This window comes from Malaclemys terrapin, chromosome 1 (genome assembly GCF_027887155.1).
Source record: "Malaclemys terrapin pileata isolate rMalTer1 chromosome 1, rMalTer1.hap1, whole genome shotgun sequence".
Classification (NCBI taxonomy): Eukaryota; Metazoa; Chordata; order Testudines; family Emydidae; genus Malaclemys; species Malaclemys terrapin.
The window spans coordinates 82,442,229-82,464,070 of NC_071505.1; the positions used below are offsets into that span (position 1 = coordinate 82,442,229).

The following is a 21,842-nucleotide window of genomic DNA, read 5'->3' on the forward strand; positions in this document are numbered from 1 at the left end:
AACAGAGAAATAACATCAAGCTGAGTGACAAGGTATATCTTAGGACCAACGTGGCTTCAGCAACACAGCAAACATCAAGTTGAGTGTAAGACCTTGCTTCACTGGGCGAAATTACTGGTATTTTACACTGTTGAACTGCTCAGTGCCTAGGATTTCTCAGCTTTATAAATCCCATTTGTTTCTCGCACACATTTTTTTAAACTTGCTCAACATTTGAATTTTCATAATCTACACTACTGTCAAATTTTTCAGCACAACTGCAGAAAGCTTTCTTGAGACTTGCCTTTTGGTTTGTTTGCAGTGCTGTTGCAGCCATGTTGGTCGCAGGATATTAGGGATATGCCCCAAGAGAATCTGCTTCAATATCTGGTAGAGGGACACCTTCTGCCCACACACCCCTAGTTGTCCCCTGTCTCACACACTGAAACCCATACAGACTTTCATTAAAAACAGTAACTCAATGGGATCCATATCATGAAATAAATCTTTCTTGAACCCCCTCTTCTGGCCTTGAAACAATTCCCAAATGTCACCAAGCTCATCAGCAGAAGCAAGCTCCCAATAGACAAGGACAAACACATTCAAAGCGGCACCGGACCCTGCTAGAGCAACAGATGCACAATCTTCATACACAGCTACATTGCTATGATGATCAATACTCCCCACAACACTCCTTACAAGACCCATGGGTCCTATATATGCCTATCACAATGTGTGGTATACTTCATCTAGTGCACTAAATACCTGAACAATAACTATATTGGTGAAAGAGGAGGTTACTTACCTGTAACTGGAGGTTCCTCAAGATGTGTGGTCCCTATCTGTATGCTACTGAGGGTTTACGGATGAACACCATGTGTCCTAAGCCAGAGAATTTTAAAGTAGTAGTGTCCGTTGTTCCACGCATGCGCCCTTGCCTCACCTTATGGCTTCATCTGAGGTGATAAAGGGTGGAGTGTACCGACCAAGTCTACAGTTCCATCTTCACCGCAAATCCAAGAGATCCGCAGCAGAGGGGAAGGAGGGCGGGAAGTGGAATCCAGATAAGGACCACACAAAGAATCTCCAACTACAGGTAAGTAACCGCCTCTTCTTCTTTGAGTTATGTATTGTATTCCCTTTTGTCCCTACTGTATTCCACTAAGAGTGATTAACAAACAGTACCTAATTTGGAGGAGGGTGCAAGGATTAGGATGGAATGGTTGAGTGGAGGACAGCTGCACCAAATGAGGCATCCCTCACAGAGTTCTGCACCAAGGTGTAATGTGTAGCGAAGGTATGTACTGAACTCCATGTGGCCGCTCTACATGTGTCTCCAAGCAGGACTTCATGGAGAGTGGCAGTGGTTGAACCCGGGGCTCTCGTGAAATGGGCCCTCACCACCATGGGTGGAGGCAGTCCTGACAAGTCATAACATAGTGTAATGCACCTACAATTCACTGGAGATTCTCTGTGTAGAGACTGCATGCCCCTTAACTCTCTCCACTACTCTGATAAACAATCTAGGAGACTTCCTGATCAGTCTTGATCTCTGCAGTTAGAAGGTCAAAGCCTGTTGGAGGTCAAGGGAGCAAAGTCATTGTTCCTCTTCTGAGGCATGAGGCTTCGGAAAGAAAGCAGGTAAGTGGATGGGTTAATTCAGATGAAACTGAGATACAACCTTTGGTAGAAACTTGGGATTGAAAAGAGGGACATAAAGCAGACCCAGTGGCTCAAAGAGTTGTTTCATTAGTGTTGATAGAACGAGGTTGAGGTCCCACTGAGGAGTAATAGGTTGTGCGTGTTGGAAAGTTCTGATGAGATCTTTCCAAAACCTAGCAGTCAACGAGTGTGTAAATACACAGTGCCTTTCCATGGAGGGGAGTGGGGTGGAAGGCACTAATTGCTGCTAAGTGGGCTTTGAGGGTGAGCCCCAGTGTTTTTAAGAATGGGAGGTAATCCAAAAGAAGAGGAATCTCCACTTCCTCTGGGGAAAGCTCTTTCTGTTGGGCCCAGGAGGTGAAGCGGTTCTATTTGGCTTGGTAGGAACCAAGATGTTGCTTACTAACCAAGTGTTGTGGAGTTTCCTCTCATGATCAGACACAAATCTGCTGCTGAGAGAGTCTGCAATCACATTCTGAGTCCCCAGAAGATAGGTTGCAGATAGCAGGATCTTGTGTGCGATGCACCAATTCCATAGATTGACTAGCTCCGCACACAGAGCGGTTGACTTCCTGTCCCCTTGTTTGTTGATGTAATAAACAGTGGTAGTGTTGTCCAACATGATGAGAATATGATCAGAGCAGATGGATGGAAGAAATGTTTAGCATGCCTTCCTTACAGCCCAGAGTTTCAGACCGTTGATGAGCATCCTGGATTCTCAAGGAGTCCATGTCCCTTGTGTCATGTGATCTCTCGTGTGCTCCCCACCCTATGAGGGATGCATCGCTGATGATTGTCCTGTCCAGGGAGGATGGGAAAAAGGGGATCCTCACACAGACCTGTCATGGGTTCATCCACCACTGGAGGAACGAGAGTACCTCAGGGGGAAATGTCAGCATAAGATCTATGGTATGTCACATGTGTGAGTAAACTCTTTTGGAGCCACGTCTGGAGGCTGTGAAGGTGAAAGTGAGTGAAGACAATGACATATGTGCATGATGCCATGTGGCCAAGGAGGGATAGGCAAGCCCTGGCTGGGACCGACAGACTGTTGACTTCTTGGACAGTCGGAATCTGACCGTTGGTAGGTAAGTTCGTGCAGTGATTGAGCTAATGGAGGCCCCTATGAAGTCTAGGGACTATGTGGGAACCAAAGTTGATTTTTCAACATTGACGCTGACTCCAAGGAAGGAAAGGAGTCTCAGGAACATGGAGGTTGAGACTCGAGCTTCATCTCTGGATCGTGCTGCTAGAAGCCAGTCATCGAGATAGGGGAATATAAAGACCCCACAATGCACTCCAAGCTGGTAGAAAGAGTGCTAGACAACTGCCAAAGGGGACGGTGTGGTTGATGGTTCCTCAGAAATATCTTTTTTGAGAGATTTACATGTGTGAGGAGGAAGGCTGTGAAGGTGGACCTGGAGAGAGAGATCGTTGGGTCTCTTGGTGGTTTGTACAGCCTCCTGTGGAAAAACTGGGAAATCCTGTACTGTTATGTGGATGGCAAGCAGCAGAATTTAGGCTTGGGTGCTGGTGGGTAGATACCAGCGAGTGAAGTGTGGCTCATGAATCTTTGAGGATGTGGAGGGACTCGTCTGTTTTCTGATTAAAAAGATTAAATTCATTGAAAGGGAGGTCCTCAATGGTACTTTGTATCTCCTTGGGGAAGTCAGAGGAATTAAGCCACAATTCCCTCTGCATGACAATGCTTGTAGCCATCAAGCGTGAGGAAGTGTCTGCCGCCATAGGCACAAACTTACTCAGACCTCAGGGGGTGCTCGACCGCTGCTCCTCCAAAGGCCCTACCCCCACCCCACCTCTTCCCATCTCCTCCTCTCCACCGCCAGCGCCTCCTGAATGCCACAGAACAGCTGATCCTCAGTGGGGGGGGGGGGGGGGAAGCGCTGGGGCACTGATCCGTGGGGCTGGCAGTGAGTGCATCCACGGGGTCGGTGCCTATGCCTGCCGCTTCTACAGCTGATTGAAGCACTGTCCTCACCACCAGCTCCCCTTCCTCCAAGATTGACTGGAACCAGGCCTGATCTTGTTGCGGCAGTTTCTCAGCAAAATCCTCCAGTTTGCTATAGTTCAAGTCGTCATATTTGGCAAGCAATGCTTGATAGTTCAAAATCCTGAACTGGAGGCTTGCTGAGAAGACCTTGCGTCACAGAAGGTCCAACCATTTGCCGTCCTTATCAGCCAGACTGGAGCATGGGTACTGCTATCTGGACCATTCTGGCCTGTATTACAAGATAATTGGGAGGGGGGTGCGAGAAAAGAAACTCAGTCTCCTTAGTCAGTACATAGTATCTCTTTTCTGCCCCCGTGGGGGTAGGTGTGCATATGGCCGGAGTATGCCAAACTGTTTGAGCTGGCTGGAGGATGGCATTGTTGATTGGCAGGCCAACCCTACCCAGTACCAAAGGATGTCCAGGGGCTGTTGTTGCATGTCCTGTACTTCCTCCAGGAGGATGTGAAGTTCACCTGCCACCCTACCCAGGAGATCTTGGAATTACCGAAAGTCATCTGGGAGAAAGGAGAAAGCCGAAGTCACTGCAGCACCTTGGGAGAAAAACAGAAAGCGCTTCTGCTCCAGCAATACTGTGGGAACCCAACTGAGCAGGTCTTCTACCATGGTCAGTGCAGAATACCTACTTGAGGGTGTTCTAGATGCAGGACAAGTGAAGGTTCCCACACGGAACGGGTGGGTATTGGGGCCAGGATCCCCAGTAGGGCCAACATGACGGATCTGGAGGGTGCTGTGGCAGCACCAGGGTGTGGGGAATCAGAGACTCCTCTGCAGTTGGCGAGGAGGATATTGCCATGATATAGATGGCCTCTTTGGGTACTCATACTGGCAGTAAGGGATGGGCAGCCCCCGTGCTTCATCTGAATTCTTCAAGGACGAAAACTCGGATCCCGGTTCCATTGGCACCAACTTCAGAGCTGGTGGAAGTGTGTAGACCACTGGAGGATGTGGTGAAGGGTGCCTTGAATGCGATATGTCTTGGGTGGGAGATATGGCCTCTAAAGGTGGAAGGTAGTAGAAGGCATGGAGATCTGGGTTCTCCCAGGGCAAACAGTTCCTGGGGCTCTGGTACTTTTCCCAATCTCTGTGGCATTAATGGTACCCTTTCCGTAGCTGAAACTGGCACTGGAGCAGTGGTCTTTCCCAGAGTCGACGGGTCCTGTACCTTAAAGGAGGCAGACGTTGACGGTGTGTGTGGCTTGGTACCTGGTACCCCAAATCTGCCAGTTTGTGCGGTTTCTTGTCACATTTATGGATCTTGGAGCGCACTGCTTCCCTGTGGCTGGAACTCATGGAAGGTGCATCCCCTTTCTTCAGTTCAGAGGAAGACTTACTGCCATGCTTATGTGCGTGATTCCTGACCTCCAGGCCCCAGCACAGAGTCCATAGTGGTGGTACCGCCAGAGCAAACTCAATCTCTGTAGCTGGAGATGCACTCCTGGCTGTCTCAGGCCGATGTACAAGAGGGATTCCCCGGCCTGGGTCTGACTGAGGTCTCATAGCGACTTCCATGAGGTGCTTCTTGAGGCAGACACCCTAGATTTCTTGGGTACAGCTTGGGAATGACTGGCAGATATTGCACCTGGATGAAGTATGGACTTCTCCCAAGCAGTAGAGGCAGCGCTGATATTCATTACTGATCAAGAAGGAACACAGGCAGGAGGTGCAGATTTTAAAGCATGGGGTATTTGGCATAGTCCAGTACCCATGTGTGGGTAGGTGTTTACAAGTAAACAGATTCCCCCAAAAGTCCCAAATCAACTCTAAATAACTACTAAAATGACTAAAAACTATGCAAAAACAGTAAAATGGCTAAATACTACAAAAAACTAACTATATACAATTATACACACGCAAGAGAACACTAATAGTTCTGACCTGGACCAAAAGACAGTGAGAAGGAACTGAAGAAGTGGTCGGTCTGTCCCTGCCATTTATCAGCTCAATCGTGCAATCAGCACGTGAATGCAGAAATGCAATTAAAGTTGCACGATTCAGAGACGTTATCCAAGAACACATGTGTAAGAAATTTGTTAACATACTGCGAGTCCAAGTAGGAAAGTGGCTGGCCCATGTTCACCAACCAGTCAGCACAAAAAGGAAAAAAGCCTGCTGTGCTCAGAGTCCAAAATACAAGAAAAAAAAAAGTCTTCTTGCAAGAGGAATAAGACTTTCTACAGCCAGCAATTTTTAAATGAAAAAGAGAGGTAACCTTTATGTCCCAGGTTTTCTAAAACAGGTAAGAATTACAGGAAGGTGTGTTAATACTTGGCACAGCTAAGTCATGTCTTCACTGCTGCTACTTGTACTACTACAGATACACTGCTGTTTATACTTATGTTAGTTCAATGAAAGCAGGCAGAAGTATGTCTATGTAAGCTGGGAAATCACACCTCAAGCTCGTACTGTAGATGTAGCCTTAGTATTTTATTCATGTCATCACATACCTTATCTTGTGTCATAAGCACTGTAGGCTCACTTTTTATTCCGGACTGATGAATATTTACAAACATTCCTGACTCTAGCAGTCCTGTTGATCTGAAGGGGGAAAAAAGTACAAATTTTAGTCTTCTGAGTTTCTGAGATCAAGAAACTATTAGTCTTGAGCACTATTAACATACCTTGCTGTTTCATTGTCAGTTACAAAAGTTGGAGTTGCAGCAAGTGGGCTGCGCAGATCTTTTCGGATGTAGATCTTTTCTGTAGAAGCCGCACAGTTTGAAGATTTTTCTCGTGATACTTCAATTGGTTTCCTCTCGCACTGAACAGCTAACAAAATGGTGTGTAACTATTAGGTGAGAACCCAAAATTCACGAACAGTCAGATGGAGATATCACAAACAAGAGTGTTTAAGAAATTGTGTCCTGTTTTTCCAATTACTGCTGAAAAAGCTTGCAGTTTAATATATTTGTGTTTTTATATAGACGCTATATTGAATAACAAAAGTGCATAAAAATCATTAGCTATGACTCTGGATAAATAAACACACTTGTTTTTATGTTGAAGGAGTCAAAGACTGAAGGTCAAACACATAAAGGCCAATAATTTGAAATTTATGAAGAAATTAAAAGTGGTCCTTAGGGAGTTTTCACCTGTCTGGATCCTCCTGGGAAAGCTTTTTTGCTTCATATTGTCTCAGTCTATCTTCTTTTGTCTGCTAAGCCCCACATGTTCCCTCCCTGTTTGGGAAGGGGTCACAGTGTCTCCTTCTTATGCTCCCTCTGGAAATTTAATCCATAACTACCCAACCTCTTGGTTCCATGACAACAAATATGGCATCATTAAAACAAACTGGAAACTATTCTACCACATGGAGAAATCTGACTCCAAACAACAAAGCCAAGTAGAAACTTACTTACATAACTTCATTTTAAGAACTCAAAGGGAGAACATCTCCTTATGAGGAAATAACTACTTATATACTTACAACAAAATTAGTTTTGTCATTGCAAAACCAAAACACGTACTAAAAATGTTTACAAGATGGAACACCTTAAAATATGTAGGGTCTTATTCTCCACTCTGTAACATGAATTTTAAGATGGTGACACTCCATTTACTTCAACGGAGTTACACAATGGAAGAGTGTAGTGACCCAGACCAGTAAACTGTAGGTTCAATCCAGTGCATAATTTAAAATAGGCACCAATGCACCTGGCCACTTTAAAGCCATTTACCTCCTAGGGACTACAGCATTACATGCTACATATAAATACATAATGTTTAATACAAGGTTGAGATTCCATTTGTGGGACTATTTTAAGGTAGTGAGACCATAAAAGTCACAAAAAGGAAGGATTAAAAAATAAATCACATTAATCCGTAACTTTTAAAATTACATTGTCTTTGAGCATGTACATATTTAAACTCTGCCAGCACAAGGAAATTTCAAAAAAGAACTTAGATCTGCAAGAATTAAGTCATATGTGCCTGTTAATCTCTGCCTGGGAGATACCTTCCTCTGCTGGGCAAACTAGGTAGGGTGCAGAAACTGCTGGACAAACTGACGGGAAGATGGAGTTAATCAAAATTTCTTCAGCTGCTAAATTTACAACCAGACAATTTATCACAGAAAATGGATGCCTGCTGCCTAGGAACAACACTTTATTATTATTTACTCTGTTCTGTGTGTTTTTAAGGTTATTTCAATCTTTGACAAACTGCCAAAATTCAGAGTTTGAGTCACACTGGACTTACCATTCTTTAAGGAGAAGTTGATCTAACTATTTCATAACAGTAATGAAGGTAAAGCCTGATTTGCATGCATATAAAACAGTATATGCTCCACAGCACAAACCTTGTCATGAATGCCTGCTATATTTTATATATATGCCTGATTTTTTTTATACACACACACACACATACACACACTCACTCACCTCCTACCAGATTTATAAATCTTACTTATACTTACAGTCCTGTTTCATTCCAAACGCGATGCATCTCTGCAGCCTACAGTACTGACATCGGTTTCGATGATGTTTGTTAATGACACAGTCTTTTGCCCCTCGGCATGAATAAACTAAATTCTTTCGTATGCTTCTTTTAAAGAATCCCTTGCATCCCTCACATGTTACTGCTCCATAATGACGTCCTAGTTGAAGAACAGCATAAGTCAGGACATTAATTTTACAGTGTTAATAACATTTTCCCTCTTTTAAAAAGAAATTATATTTAGACAAGTCAAAGAGTATGTATAACTTTACACAGACAAGGCACGGATGTACTTTTTTAAATGAGTTACAGATATGAAGATACTACCAAGTGGCTAGAGAATCACACAGAGAAGCAAACTAACCAAATCTCTGGTTTAAACAACTCACGCAAGATGACCATTTCCCAATAGTTTATTAACTCCTTGACTCCAGTGTCTTTGTTGCTAGCAATAGCAGACAGGCCCGAAAACTGGCTTCCCCTCTCCCCAGGAGCATTAGGATAAGCATTAGTTACTTGAATTACACATACTTTAGTAATTTTTCTCAGTGACCCTCTAATAAGTTCTTTTATTGTCTATCATACAATTTAGCAGCATAACTGCACGATTTAAAGATGACAGAAAGACTGTATATGTAAAGAGGAGACAGTATAAATGTATTCACTTGATGACAATGTCTGTTACCATTTCAAACCTCTCGATTTTTGTTTTTTTAAATTGGGGTAAAGATAAGTCCATAATTCTCTTTTATAATGAAAGTATTCAGTGATGCAAGTAAACAAAAAAATTATTAAATCAATAAAAAATTCAACATTTCCACAGTTTTTCTCATTGTGCTATTCTGTCCCTACAATCCAGATTTTATTTTTCTTTTAAAATCAATATTTAAAACCTGCTTAGCTGAAAAAATAAAACCCTGAGTATGGCTACAAGAATACTGCATTTACAGATTAAGGCACTCTTGGTCATTTAGACACAGCTACTATACATACTGTTAATTTTATAATCCAGAACTAAAATCTAAAAAGCAAGGCCATACAGAAATGTTCAAAAATACGTATTATGAAGGTATCATGGCTGCTCCTCTAATTAAGAAGGACAATTCACAAAAATCAATTTCAAATGTTGACTTATTCAAAGAGGATAAACTTTAATTTTATAGGTACTTTACTCACTCTTTAGAGACTTCCATTCAGATGTCTGGAAGAGATTTCCAGAGATTCTAACTTACTTTCAGATCCCTCTAACATAACCATCTCAAATGTCTCACACACATGAAATTTCATACAGTTTCACACTACAAATAAAGTTGTTTTAAAAATAAATACTTATAAATAAAATGGTTTACCATATCAATTTTATTTTTCACTTTGGAGGGTGACAGTTTTGTTTTTTTGCAGAGTACTTCCATTATTTGATGCAGCCTCTCTGAGTCTCTAGACATTCTGCCTTGTCACTCTTTCCCTGGTTCCCAAACTAAGGCCCTGAGCAGCCTCTTAACTCTAGCTGCCTCTATGACCCCCCATCCTTATCAATTCTCCTTCAGCCTCCCCTGCTCTGACAAATCAGACAGACTGCCAGATGGAGAAATAGCTTCCCTTATGGAGCTAATTCTAGCCAATTCTCCCAGAAGTTAGGCTAAAAGTCTTCCCTTTCTATGTCCCCTTCCAGGGTGCACAGAGAGAGGGGGAAATTTGCAGCCAAACCATACTTGAGAAACAGGGCTTGCATCTCTACTAAAGAGGAAGCTTCTCCCTTTAGTGAGCCTTTGGAGGTTTGTCTGAGTGCAGTCCAACTCTGACAGATCCTGGAAAACATGCTGCTAGGCTTAACTCATACCAGAGACTCAGAGGTAGGGATGGATAGGGAGGAGAGACAGAGCTGGCACAGGGTTGGGATAGGCAGCACAGCTCTCCACAGACTCCCTGGCGCGCAATGCACACTTGGCATTTGGTTCCCTACTTTCATTACCCCCTTCCATCTGTTCAGTTCCCTAATACTGTTGCAAAGGGCATTTATTGGCTTTTCCCCTTTTACCTTAACATTCCATTTTGATAACATATACATGCACACGCACGCACACACACCCTACCTTAGTGGAATTATAAAGTGTCCTCAGTGTTTGGGCAATTCCAAAAATGATGACTCAAATGGCTTAGCACAGTGGTCCCCAACCTTTTTGTGGCCAGAAGCACATTTATGTTTTCAGAAGAGTGTGGCGGCGTCAACAATTTTTCAAGGCTTATTTTGTATTTGTACATTAAATAATACGAAACACATCATATTTAATATTACATAATATATGAATCCAGAGAGAAGAGAGTAGCTGGAGAGAAGCCGCGAGGACAGAGAACACCGGTGCCCGGAGCCCTGGAGTTCTCTGTCCCCAGCAGACGTGGGGGCCCGGCTTCTCTCCCCTGCTAGGCACTAGGCGGGCCCCGCACCTGCCAGGGACAGAGAACACTGGCGCCCGTAGCCTGCAGCCCCGGAGTTCTCTGTCCCCGACAGGCGTGGGGCCGCAGCTTCTCTCCCCTGCTGGGCACTAGGCGGGTGCACATAAATGCCCCGGCGGGCGCCATGGCACCCGCAGGCACCACGCTGGGGACCACTGGCTTAGCACAAACAACTCATAAGAGCACTTTATAATACATTTCTATGGTCTTCCCTGATTGTGTCTGTTTTGTATTATAAACAACTAGCACGGTTTTTCACAGATATCTTAAGTTTAAAATAATAATGATAAGAAAAAAAATCACTTCAAAGTAACAATGAACAAGTCCATTGTACAACATTTCTTTTACAAAAATGCCAGAACGGCCAGTCAATTAAGAATGCATTTGCAGCCAATCAAGTAATTTGATTGGTCAGTGTCTGTAGTTGTATAATAATATAATGCTGACCTGGACAGGCTTAAACTACATATGAAAATTGCTTTAAGTGGACCGTTTAAACAAATGCAATTATTAAAGCTAAAATTAATAAATCCCATCTATACACAGTCCAGCTACATTAGGCATCCACTTTTTATTAAAAAGTAACTAATCAGTGAAAAAAAGTGAAAACTCTGTTTCTGAAGAATAGCTTGAAACTGCTTTTAAAAAGTGGTCCTTCTGAAGAATTTACCTGATGCTTTGTCTCCACATACGACACAGAGATCAAATACTTTATTTAGGGTTTGTTCAGTGGAAGTGTTGTCTGTTAAAATCTGGAAGAAAGTACAAAATTATTTCACTTTTCTCTCTCTCTACCCTAAAAGTATGGAAAATAAAAGCCAATCTCATCCTTAAAATGCCTCTTTCTAAACTAAGGGCCCAATCCTGTGAATCACCAAGTCCCCTCAATTACAGTTTATGGCCCTGGCAGTTGACTGCATGTTGGTGCCTGCTGCACCAAGGCAGATCCCTATTCAGGATGGGTCCTAAATTTAACTATCAAAATCTTTTAAAAGTATTAAAACAAATCTTATCCAGAGAAGATTTTTGCAGAAAACACTTATATTTTCAAAACTACATTTGTCAAGCCTTCTGGTCATCCAGGCATTCAAATCTTTCCTTAGCATTCATTTCTTTCACTGTGCTCACAAGAGTGAACCAATGATAAATATATTTTGAAAACACAATATATTTAATTGAATTATTCATTATCAAGAGGTAAAAATGCCTCTAAACTGAGTACCTGTGATGTTACTATTGTAACTTGCCTTGCTTCACCCCAATCCCGTCTGATGTTTGTTACCCTCGTTCACTATGTCACGTCTAAAACTAGACTCATAGCAATAACACTTCAGGGTAGGAATCATAGCTTTCTAGTTGTTCTTTAAAAGATCTTGCACACAGATATTGTAAAAGTTATAAAAAATAATAAAGCACTGCTTGCAATTAAAAAGGACAATATGATTGCATAACTAGCAAACATCATTTTAACAATCTCACAATGCAAAGCAGGAATGAAAGAATTGATAGTCCCATTAAAAGCATTGGAAATTAGAAGCACTTTTGAAACTTCTCATTTCCTGATAAGAATGTTGATTCTTTCAGTTCTGCTTCGCATAATCAAAACAGGGGCTCTGAAGATAAATATAATTAAGAAAAGCTCTACTGAGAAAGGCGATAGTTCTATTCTATAAAGAGAAATAATGAAAATGTTACATGAATGTCTAAAAAGTGCTTTGAAAATTCTCTCTCACACCCCCATAAGTAGATGTTTATTTAGCAACAGCATCTAAGATATTACCTCTAATCTTTTACTGCTATTACACATCACTGAAGTTTCTTTTAATTTAACATTAACATTCTTAAAGAAAAAGTTGGCTCAATGACAAAACATCACTAGTTTATTAATTTCTCATTTCATCTCAGCTGCAATTATTATTTAGTTCTATAATTGTGCATGGAATTATACATAACATACAAGAAATTCCTTAAGTCCTTCCGTAGACAAAACTTGCATTGATGTCATAAAGAGTTTTGCTTATGCAAGGACTCCAGAATTTGGCCCAAGAAGAGGGAAAGTCCCTGCTCCAAAGTGCTCATTATTTACCTTGGATAAACATGACACTCAGAACAAGAGTTGCCATTCACGAAGATGCAGAGCCACTACTGATGAAACAATTAATCAAGAAAGGTTCCACAAAATGTGGATTTAAAGGAAGGATTTGAAAGAGGAATGGTGCGTGCGCGCACAGGAAACGGAAGCCTGTTTCAAATGAAGGTGTAAAATAAAAGAATGTGCAAAACTGCAAATGGGAGGAGCAGTTAGAGAAGATATGAGAGAACACGACAAGTATCTAGAATTAAATGAAAGCCCGTGTCCAGTGAATGGAAAATTAAAAGCTAGCTTCCCATTAAAATGGTATTTAATGCACATTTCACTAAGGGCTTTTCTATATGATGCATTAGTACGCACCAGCTGGGATGTAAATTATACTGTGCACAGCTTGTCACACAGTAATTGGCCCACATGGACCCTACTGGTATGCACTAAAAGTTCCATAGCGTGCACTGACACAGTATTGTTTGAAACAGGACTACATCAGCACACACTAGGGAACTTCTAATGTGTGCCAGCAGGGTCCACATGGTCCAATTAGTGTGTGACACACAGATGCACACTACAATTTACACCCCAGTTAGTATGCACTAATGTACCGTGTAGACAAGCCCTAACAGAAAATGACAGAACTGTATATATTCCATAGGCCTTACATGTTTAGCTTGTGAAAACACAAAAATTATAAAATATTCTTTCCACTGCCTCCCTAATTCTTTTGGTCTGTATAAGCTACACAACTAGATCCCATCTTTATGTCCCCTTTCCATACTACCCATACAACTAGACCATGCTCCCTAACCCAGTCTGACATTCATCCACCTTCCTATCCTTTCAATACCACAGTGGTGTAACAAAACAAGGCCCTGGTGCAAGAATAGGTTAGGGGCCCCCTTCCAGATTCTAAAATCGGAAATTTTACTTACCCCCAACATCACAGCCCCCAACCTACCCTTTTGCCTCCCACAACTCAACCTACTACCACCAACATCCCCCACTCACCCCAACCCTTCCTCCTGCAGTCCCCTAACACTCCACACTCACCCAAAGCCCCCCCAAGCAACCGACTCCCCAGCCCCTCACCCCTGTGACCTTCCCTGGCCACTCACCAGCACCCACCCCCCACCCCCAGCTCTGTGGTCTGTTCCCATCCCAGGCTACTCTGGATCCTAGCTGCCCATTAGCTCTGCTGGCTCCCGTTGCCCACCCTGCATTCACATGGCACAGGCCAAATTTGGGCAATGAGTGGCATTACAACCTGGTACACAGGGTCACAGCACCACTCAAATGTGGTCTGGCCACCCCTTTGTCATGAAGGGGGGCGGCCAGACCAAACCTGAGTGGCGCTGCATCCCCATGTGCTACACTGCAACGCCAATCAGATTTGGTCTTGCTGCCCTTCCATCAGATGGAGGGTTGGCGTAGCCAAATTTGAGCAAGTGGCATTGCAAACCTGTGAATCAGCTAAAATGTGGGAGCATCACTTGTCTGGTTGAGCCCCCATAACCTCATGGGTCTGGCTGTGACTACACCACTTACACCACTGTAGCTATGCCACTGAAATCCCTTCTCAAATTGCTTTATGCTGGAAGCACTTTAAACCTTATCTAACTGACACTTACCCTTGTTGGGCTTTACTTTAAAAAAAAAAAAAAAAATACAAAAAATTACACTACAAAACACACGCTGAAGTTCACCACTTAATCTCATTGATGCTCTCTCCTGCCCTTCCCACCTCCTTTGTCTGCATGTTGTCTAAGATAACAATTGTTTACTCAGTTAAATAATAATTACAATGGCAAATAAAATGAAGGTAAGAGGAGTGAAATATTAAGAAGTAAAGGCAAGGGAGAAAATGGTATTCAAATGATATTTTAAAACAGACGGAGAGTCAATGAGGCAGAAATACAAAAAGGCTATCCCAGGAGCTGAGACAAGAAGGTTCTGGCTTGAAAAGTACAAATAAAACTACACATTTATATTTTTTTAACCCTGGCTCATGAAATATAAATTCAAAAATAACAGCTTTCCAGGAACAAATCATTTTCTTCATTGTTTCTAAACAACAACTCCAAGTCTTGCTATCAGGGAAATGTAAACAGCAAAAAGACTGAAAATATAGAACCAGCACAGAAAATATTTGGAAAGAAAAACATCTCTTCCTATCCCAGTAGTTCTCAAACTTTTGTACTGGTGACCCCTTTCACATAGCAAGCCTCTGAGTGTGACCCCCTTATAAATTAAAAACACTTTTTAATATATTTAGCACCATTATAAATACTGAATACAAAGCGGGGTTTGGGGTGGAGGCTGACAGCTCGTGACCCCCATGTAATAACCTTGTGACCCCCTGAGGGGTCCCGACCCCCAGTTTGAGAACCCCTGTCCTATCCCATCTGAATTAATATTATGAAATAAAGTGGATTCTCTACCTGGATGTGTTGTGCAGATAAATCGGGGGATGCAAAAAACAGTTGGTTGACACCTGCAGCATCTGGAGTTGTTAGGAAAACCTTTCCTGGAGTGGAATCTTGTCTGGCAAGGATCACCTTGCTTGGGGTAGAGCCATCATGATTTGTTAAGATGAACTGCTTGCCTGCTGTGCTCTGATCAAGTGCAGTAACAATCTGAATCTTCTGGCCCGTCTGCTGGTCTGTGACAATCTGATAATACATTTATCTCAAATTGTTATGGTCTTTCAAGTTAATGTTTTTTTTAGCACCCCATCTTGCACCATCATAGTCAATGGAAGTTTTGCCTTTGACTTCTGTGGTTGCAGGACTGGGCCTCTTAATGAGTTAAATTCAAGCAAAAACCCTGAATCTAAAAATCCCCAAACTATAGTAGTGTTTGAACTCTGAACCCGAATACACATTCAAATTTTGCAAGTGGCCCATATTTTTACAGAGGGCCAAACAAAAACCTCAGATCCTAACAGCTATGAATTATGAAGTGTTCAAAATATGGATATAAATGTTAAGGCTCAATCAGTCATGTGAAGTGCTGAGCTCCCTCCACTCTCACTTAATTCAATGGGAGTTGAGAACACAGCATACCACAAAGTGACACTCAGCACCTCACAGGTGTAGGTCCTTAATGAGTTATCTTCGTAGCCTAATCCCACGTTGTACACTTCAGCGTTGGCTTCATTAATTTAGAATAATAAGGGCAAGGAACAATCTTATTTCAATTGACTATACCTTAGTTTAACACTTTTACACCCACATAGAGAAAAATCAAACTGAAGCAGGAGAACTGAACACTAACCCTTCTCTTTGCCACCTTTTTTTCTTTGTTTGACAAACAAAAACAACTTCTTTTGCTTTATTCTTCATTTGACAATCAAGAACAGATCAACAGCATCATTACGGCATTTCTTTTCTATTTTTAAATAAAGACTGTAGTAGAGCCTCACTGACTTGCCCTTCACTAAACTGCAGTTATTTTATATATATATATATACACACACACAATCATTAAGGACCTACACCTGTGAGGTACTGAGTGTGTGTGTGTGTGTGTGTGTATATATATATAAATAAAAATTTTACACTTTTATACATCCCCATTTTTCACTCTTCAGAAGGCTATGTGATGCTGGGGGACATCCACTGTGCCATGTAATATTGAGTCGAGTGCACAGGAGTAGAGAAGCGCTCACTGATCTATAGCCTTGTACGTGAAGGCTATGCATAGACACCTCTAGCTTGATTGTAACCTTTAAACTTTAGATACAGTAAAATACTACTGAATTCTAAAGAAAAAGCTAATTCAACAACCCATTAAGTTCAAAACACTTATTTACAAATCTGTGCAGGATTAACATTGTTTTTCAAATATGTGTATCATGTTTACTTAAGAGACTGAGTGTATTTGAATATTTACTGACCTTAGTTTTATAGTTTATTTCCATACTTTTAAAAGGTGCATGTGTGTTTGGGGGCGAGGGGTATGGTAGGTAATTGGGAAGTTTTCATTTTGTTATCTAAATCTGCAATGTTCCTCAATTCTTACACAGTAATAAACAACTTAAAATTTACAAAAGCGGCCTTATTATTGCTAGGATTTTATTATTGTTATACAATATACTACAGCATTATTTCTGTAGTGCCCAAAGGTGTGGTAGGCACTTTACATTACTAAGTACGTTTATTAGTATCCTATAAAGCAGTGGTTCTCAAACTAGGGCTGCCGCTTGTTCAGGGAAAGCCCCTGGTGGGCCGGACCAGTTTGTTTACCGGCCGTGTCTGCAGGTTCGGCCGATCACGGCTCCCACTAGCTGCAGTTCGCCGCTCCAGGCCAATGGGGGCTGCAGGAAGCGGCACGGGCCGAGAGACATGCTGGCTGCCCTTCCTGCAGCCCCCATTGGCCTGGAGCGGCAAACCACGGCCAGTTGGAGCCGCGATCGGCCAAACCTGCGGACACGGCAGATAAACAAACCGGCCCGGCCCGCCAGGGGCTTTCACTGAACAAGCGGCAGGCCTAGTTTGAGAACCACTGCTATAAAGCATCATCATAAAGAATTACAGCCGACAAAATAAATGAACAGAAGTGCATTTTATGATGCATGTTTGCTTTTTTCCTCTATTTTTGTTACCAACTTGCTAACTCACAAATTGCTATTGTGAATATGGCCCCATTACTTGAATAGGGCTCCACATGGGTGCAGGGATCTGTCCAGGCAGATCTCACTGGATGATCAGTACTTTAATAGATTTCTACCATATGTTACTTTAATGTTTACACAAGAACACTAAGTCTAGACAAAAGCTCCCCTCTGCAAACCTGACTCCTTAAACATTTGGCAAATGAAAAATGTATTATACAAAAGGATAGTTTTAATAATGAAAAGTGTCATTCCCACAACTTATTCCATGTGGGATCCTTGCAACTGCACAGAACTCCAGTGAAGTCAATGAGGCTCTGCTTGGGTGCAGGAGTCCACCCTAGCAGAACAATATGCAGTATCATGACCTGAACATCTAATAACCAGAATAAAACCTTAACACAGTAGTCCTCTACTGTAAATTTGTCAGAGTTCAATAACAACATATTTCTTAATTATTTGAAACTGAACATTGCCCTTGTATTCATTTAATTAAATATGGAAATTATTCATTGTTTTATGTTTAAAATATATGTTTTCTCATGTAATGTTTCATTTACACATCTCTCTGGTATTCCAGCCTAAATTTCTCTTGGCTGCTTTTTATAGTCTCAAGCTGCTTTTTAACAACATTTTCTCTTTGGAGACCTTAGATTCCATTTGGACAGTACTTTAACCCATCAGTGAAACTGGCCTATGAATAAACTAGCAACATACATAAGTCATTCAGTGTGCCTGTTTTAGGCAATAATGTGTTCAAATGTAAAGAATTATTTCAATACAATTTATTTTATTTTGACATATTATTTACAGAGCTGGTTGGGAACCAGAATTTCCATCCCACGGGAAATTCTGACAATTCAAAAAAAATTTCTGAAGTTTCTCACAAAATGAAAATTCTTAAAAATTTCAGTTTGGGACAATCAAAACATTTCATTTCTATGGTATTTCAAGGGTGTAAAAACATTATTTAGCTTTTTATATTGTATTACATTATTTATTATATTATATATATTTTTATATAAGTAAAACCAAACAAACAGATAACGTTAAAACAAAACAACTGGACTTTTGCCTGTTGATTTTACCAAAATTTGACACTTTCCTGCAGATCATTTCAATTTCAACAAAACTTCATTTCTCAATGGAAAAAAACTACTTTCAACTAGCTCCAATTATTTCTTATTACTAATTATTGTTTGTACTGCTGTACTACCTAGAGAATCCAGTGTGCTAGGTGCTTTACAAACATATAGTAGAGACCGTCCTTGATCCAAAGAGTTTACAGTCTAATTAGAGAGAAGATGCAACAAGTGAGAGTGACAAACCAGAGAAAGGAAGAGGTGAGGGAGACAGAAAAAGAACATCACCCAGCTACACTAAATAGCTACTGTATAATTTGAAGGTTACAGAAAATACTTAACTTTTTTAAACACCACCCTCCTCTTCCCCCTCGCCGCCAAGCCCCCAACATGACACGCAACCAAACTTGTACTGGCTGACTGATTTATTGGAGGCATAACTCACTCCTACAAAGTGTGGCTCTCTGTTCCTTTCTAGTTAAGGCTACGTTTTAGTCACAGGTATTTTTAGTAAAAGTCACGGACAGGTCAAGGGCAGTAAACAAAACTTCACAGCCCATGACCTGTCATGATCTTTACTATACACCCCCGATGAAAACTTGGGGGGGGGGGCAGGGATGGGAAGGGGAGGGTGTGGTTCGCGGGGGCACCACAGGTACTGGGGGGCATGGCTGGGATGGGCGCTGCAGGTGCTTGTGGGGGAGGGTTGGTGGGGCTGGGACAGGCTCCCTACCTGGCTCCCGAGCTCCACGTGCTGCCTCCGCTCTGCCCCAAGCCCCGGTTCTGCAGCTCCCATTGGCTAGGAACTGCGGTCAATGGGAGCTGCGGGGGCGGTGCCTGCCAGCAGAGGCAGCACGTGGAGCTAGGAGCTGAGGGAGGGGAGTCTCCCCCTCCCGGTAAGCACTGCGCCTCACCCCAATAGCTAGCCCTGAGCTTCCCCCCCCCCAAGAATCTGCTGCTGGGGTGGGGAGAGACTGCTCCAGCAGCAGCCGGTGAGCCTGGCCTAGGGGCTGCCCCAGCTGCTCAGGCGGCCCCCAGGCCAGGCAACCAGCTGCTGCAGAAGTCATGGAGGTGAGGGAAAGTCCATGATCTCCATGACAAACACAGAGCCTTATCTCTAGTGGATGAACCACACAGGGATGACTACTCTACAGATGGGAGGCGTGACTCCCAGCACGGGTAGACAGATTCATGCTAGCTCTGCTTGAGCTAGTGCGCTAAAAACAGCACTGTGCACATTGCTGCACAGGCAGTGCCTCAGGCTAGCCACCCAAGTCCAAGCCCACCTGACCCTCTAGGTTCAAATACCAATAGAGGTTTATGAGTCTGCTACAGGCTTTGAGATAACAGAACTAGTATTTTAGATCAGGCAGTAGATCATAGAATATCAGGGTTGGAAGGGACCTCAGGAGATCATCTAGTCCAACCCTCTGCTCAAAGCAGGACAAATCCCCAGACAGTTTTTTGTTACCTTAGTACCCTAAATGGCCCCCTCAAGGACTGAACTCACAATGCTGGGTTTAGCAGGCCAATGCTCAAACCACTGCGATATCCCTCCCCTGGTGTCGTCCCAGGTACAATTTCTAATGCTGACAACCAAGTTAGGGACATCACGTTACATGAGCATAAAAACAAAGGCAGGTTTTAAGGAGAGAGGGAAAGGAGCAGAGGGTTATGGATTAATTAAGAAAGGTGTTCCATGAATAAGGGCTAGCATGGAAGATAGCACAGAGACAGCTGAAGATGAGTAGTTAGGCTTGTATTGTTCGTGGAGCAGAGGAAGCAGGGGCAGATGTAATAAGTGACAAAAGAGGACATGTAGAGAGAGACTGAGCTGTGAATGGCCTTGAAGGATTAGGACAAGAAACAGGGCAAAATGCAGTGGAAGGAAGGGCCAGTGGAGGAATTTGAAGAGAGTGTTGCAGTCAGAGCAACAGGCAAGGAAAATGACCCTAGCAGCCACATTTTTAATTGAATGTGTTTAATGCAATATGGCATCTTACAGAGAAAATTAGTTACAAAAAAGATTTTAAGGTGAAATACAAAAAGGGAGGAGGGGGGAACATGTCATATGGACACTATCAGGTATTCTACTCAGGTGGGGGATTTTTCTCAGTGTAACCAATAAAAAAATTCCCTACCAATACAGTTTAAAAGTGGGCCAATAACACATTTTCATGGTGTATTGATAATATAAAGAAAAATATATTTCTTGCTATGATCTACAAGTATTTTCCAAAGATACACCACAGAGCCTTTCAAACTTATCTGCTGAATTACCAAATGTAAAAATAACTCAGCCTTTTAACAATGTTACCATGTTATGGCTTGTAACGGCTTGAACCACCTCTTTAGTGTTCAACAGGTAAACTCTTGGAGTAGAGACTAGGTACCCCTTTTGCTTTTTTGTAGCCAGCTTGGACTCCAACCATATCATTTCAATTACTGGCTAAAGGAGACTATGGGCATGGCTACACTTGCAGATGTAGAACACTTTGAGTTAAACCAGCCTTCCTGGAGCACAGTAGGGAAAGCGCTGCAATCTGTCCACTCTGACAGCTGCAAGTGAACTGGCATGGCCACATTAGCAGCTCCGATACTGGCCACAGAGAGCAGTGCATCGTGGTAGCTATCCCAGCATTCAAATGGCTGCAACGTGCTTTTCAAATGGGGTGGGGTGGGGTGGAGTGTGACAGGGAGCGTGTTGTGTGTATGTGGTGAGAGAGAGAGTGGGTTTTTGGGGGGCTGAGAGCATGTCAGCATACTGTCTTATAAATTCAGACAGCAGCAGACTTCCCCCTCCCCCTCCCCCCCCCCCCCCCCCCCCCGGTCTCTCTCTCTCTCACACATAGCATTCCACAGTAATGGTTGCTTTGTCTCAGAGCAGATAAACATGCCGGCTGTCAGAAATGGAACTTTCAAAGGACATATCCGCATTCCTGCAGTGATTCCAAAACAATGACAAGAGTGGCCCCTTGACTTAAGGTAGGGTGACCAGACAGCAAGGGTGAAAAATCGGGACGGGGGTGGGGGGTAATTGGCGCCTATATAAGAAAAAGCCCCAAATATCGGGACTGTCCCTATAAAAATCGGGACATCTGGTCACCCTAACTTAAGGGGATAATGGGACATTTCCGGAAGCTGGAAAGAGCGCAGTAATGCAACACGTCGTCCACACTGACGCCTGGGTGTTTCAGCCAAGGCGCACCAAGCATTAATATTCTCGCTGAGGTGGAGTACCAGGAGTGCTCTAGCCCTGGAGTCAGAGCGCAATATGTGCCTTGCCAGTGTGGACGGGTAGTAAGCTAGGGCGCCCAGGACTGCTTTAATGCGCTCTAACTCACAAGTGTAGCCAAGCCCTTAGAGTGACACAGAAAGCACTTGGGTAAGTGCTTCTTATGCAACTCTTCATCTTAGAAAGCAAGAAACAATGTGAAGCCCCACCCCTATTGTCCTTCATCTCCACTAGACACAGAAGGAGTCTCCCACTGGGTAAAATTT

General features: G+C 42.7%; 1 protein-coding gene across 7 annotated transcripts in view; it reads right to left on the minus strand.

Moving 5' to 3' along the window:
- NR2C1 (nuclear receptor subfamily 2 group C member 1) overlaps positions 1-21,842 on the minus strand; it is a 99,317-nt gene that overhangs the window by 38,222 nt on the left and 39,253 nt on the right. For all 7 annotated transcript variants that reach the window (XM_054028249.1, XM_054028242.1, XM_054028234.1 and 4 more), the window contains 5 exons: positions 15,086-15,316; positions 11,229-11,310; positions 8,085-8,264; positions 6,292-6,439; positions 6,118-6,208 (listed from right to left, as the gene is read on the minus strand). In XM_054028249.1, coding sequence (XP_053884224.1) covers positions 6,118-6,208; positions 6,292-6,439; positions 8,085-8,264; positions 11,229-11,310; positions 15,086-15,316 — 732 coding nt within the window. The remainder of the gene's footprint in view (positions 1-6,117; positions 6,209-6,291; positions 6,440-8,084; positions 8,265-11,228; positions 11,311-15,085; positions 15,317-21,842) is intronic.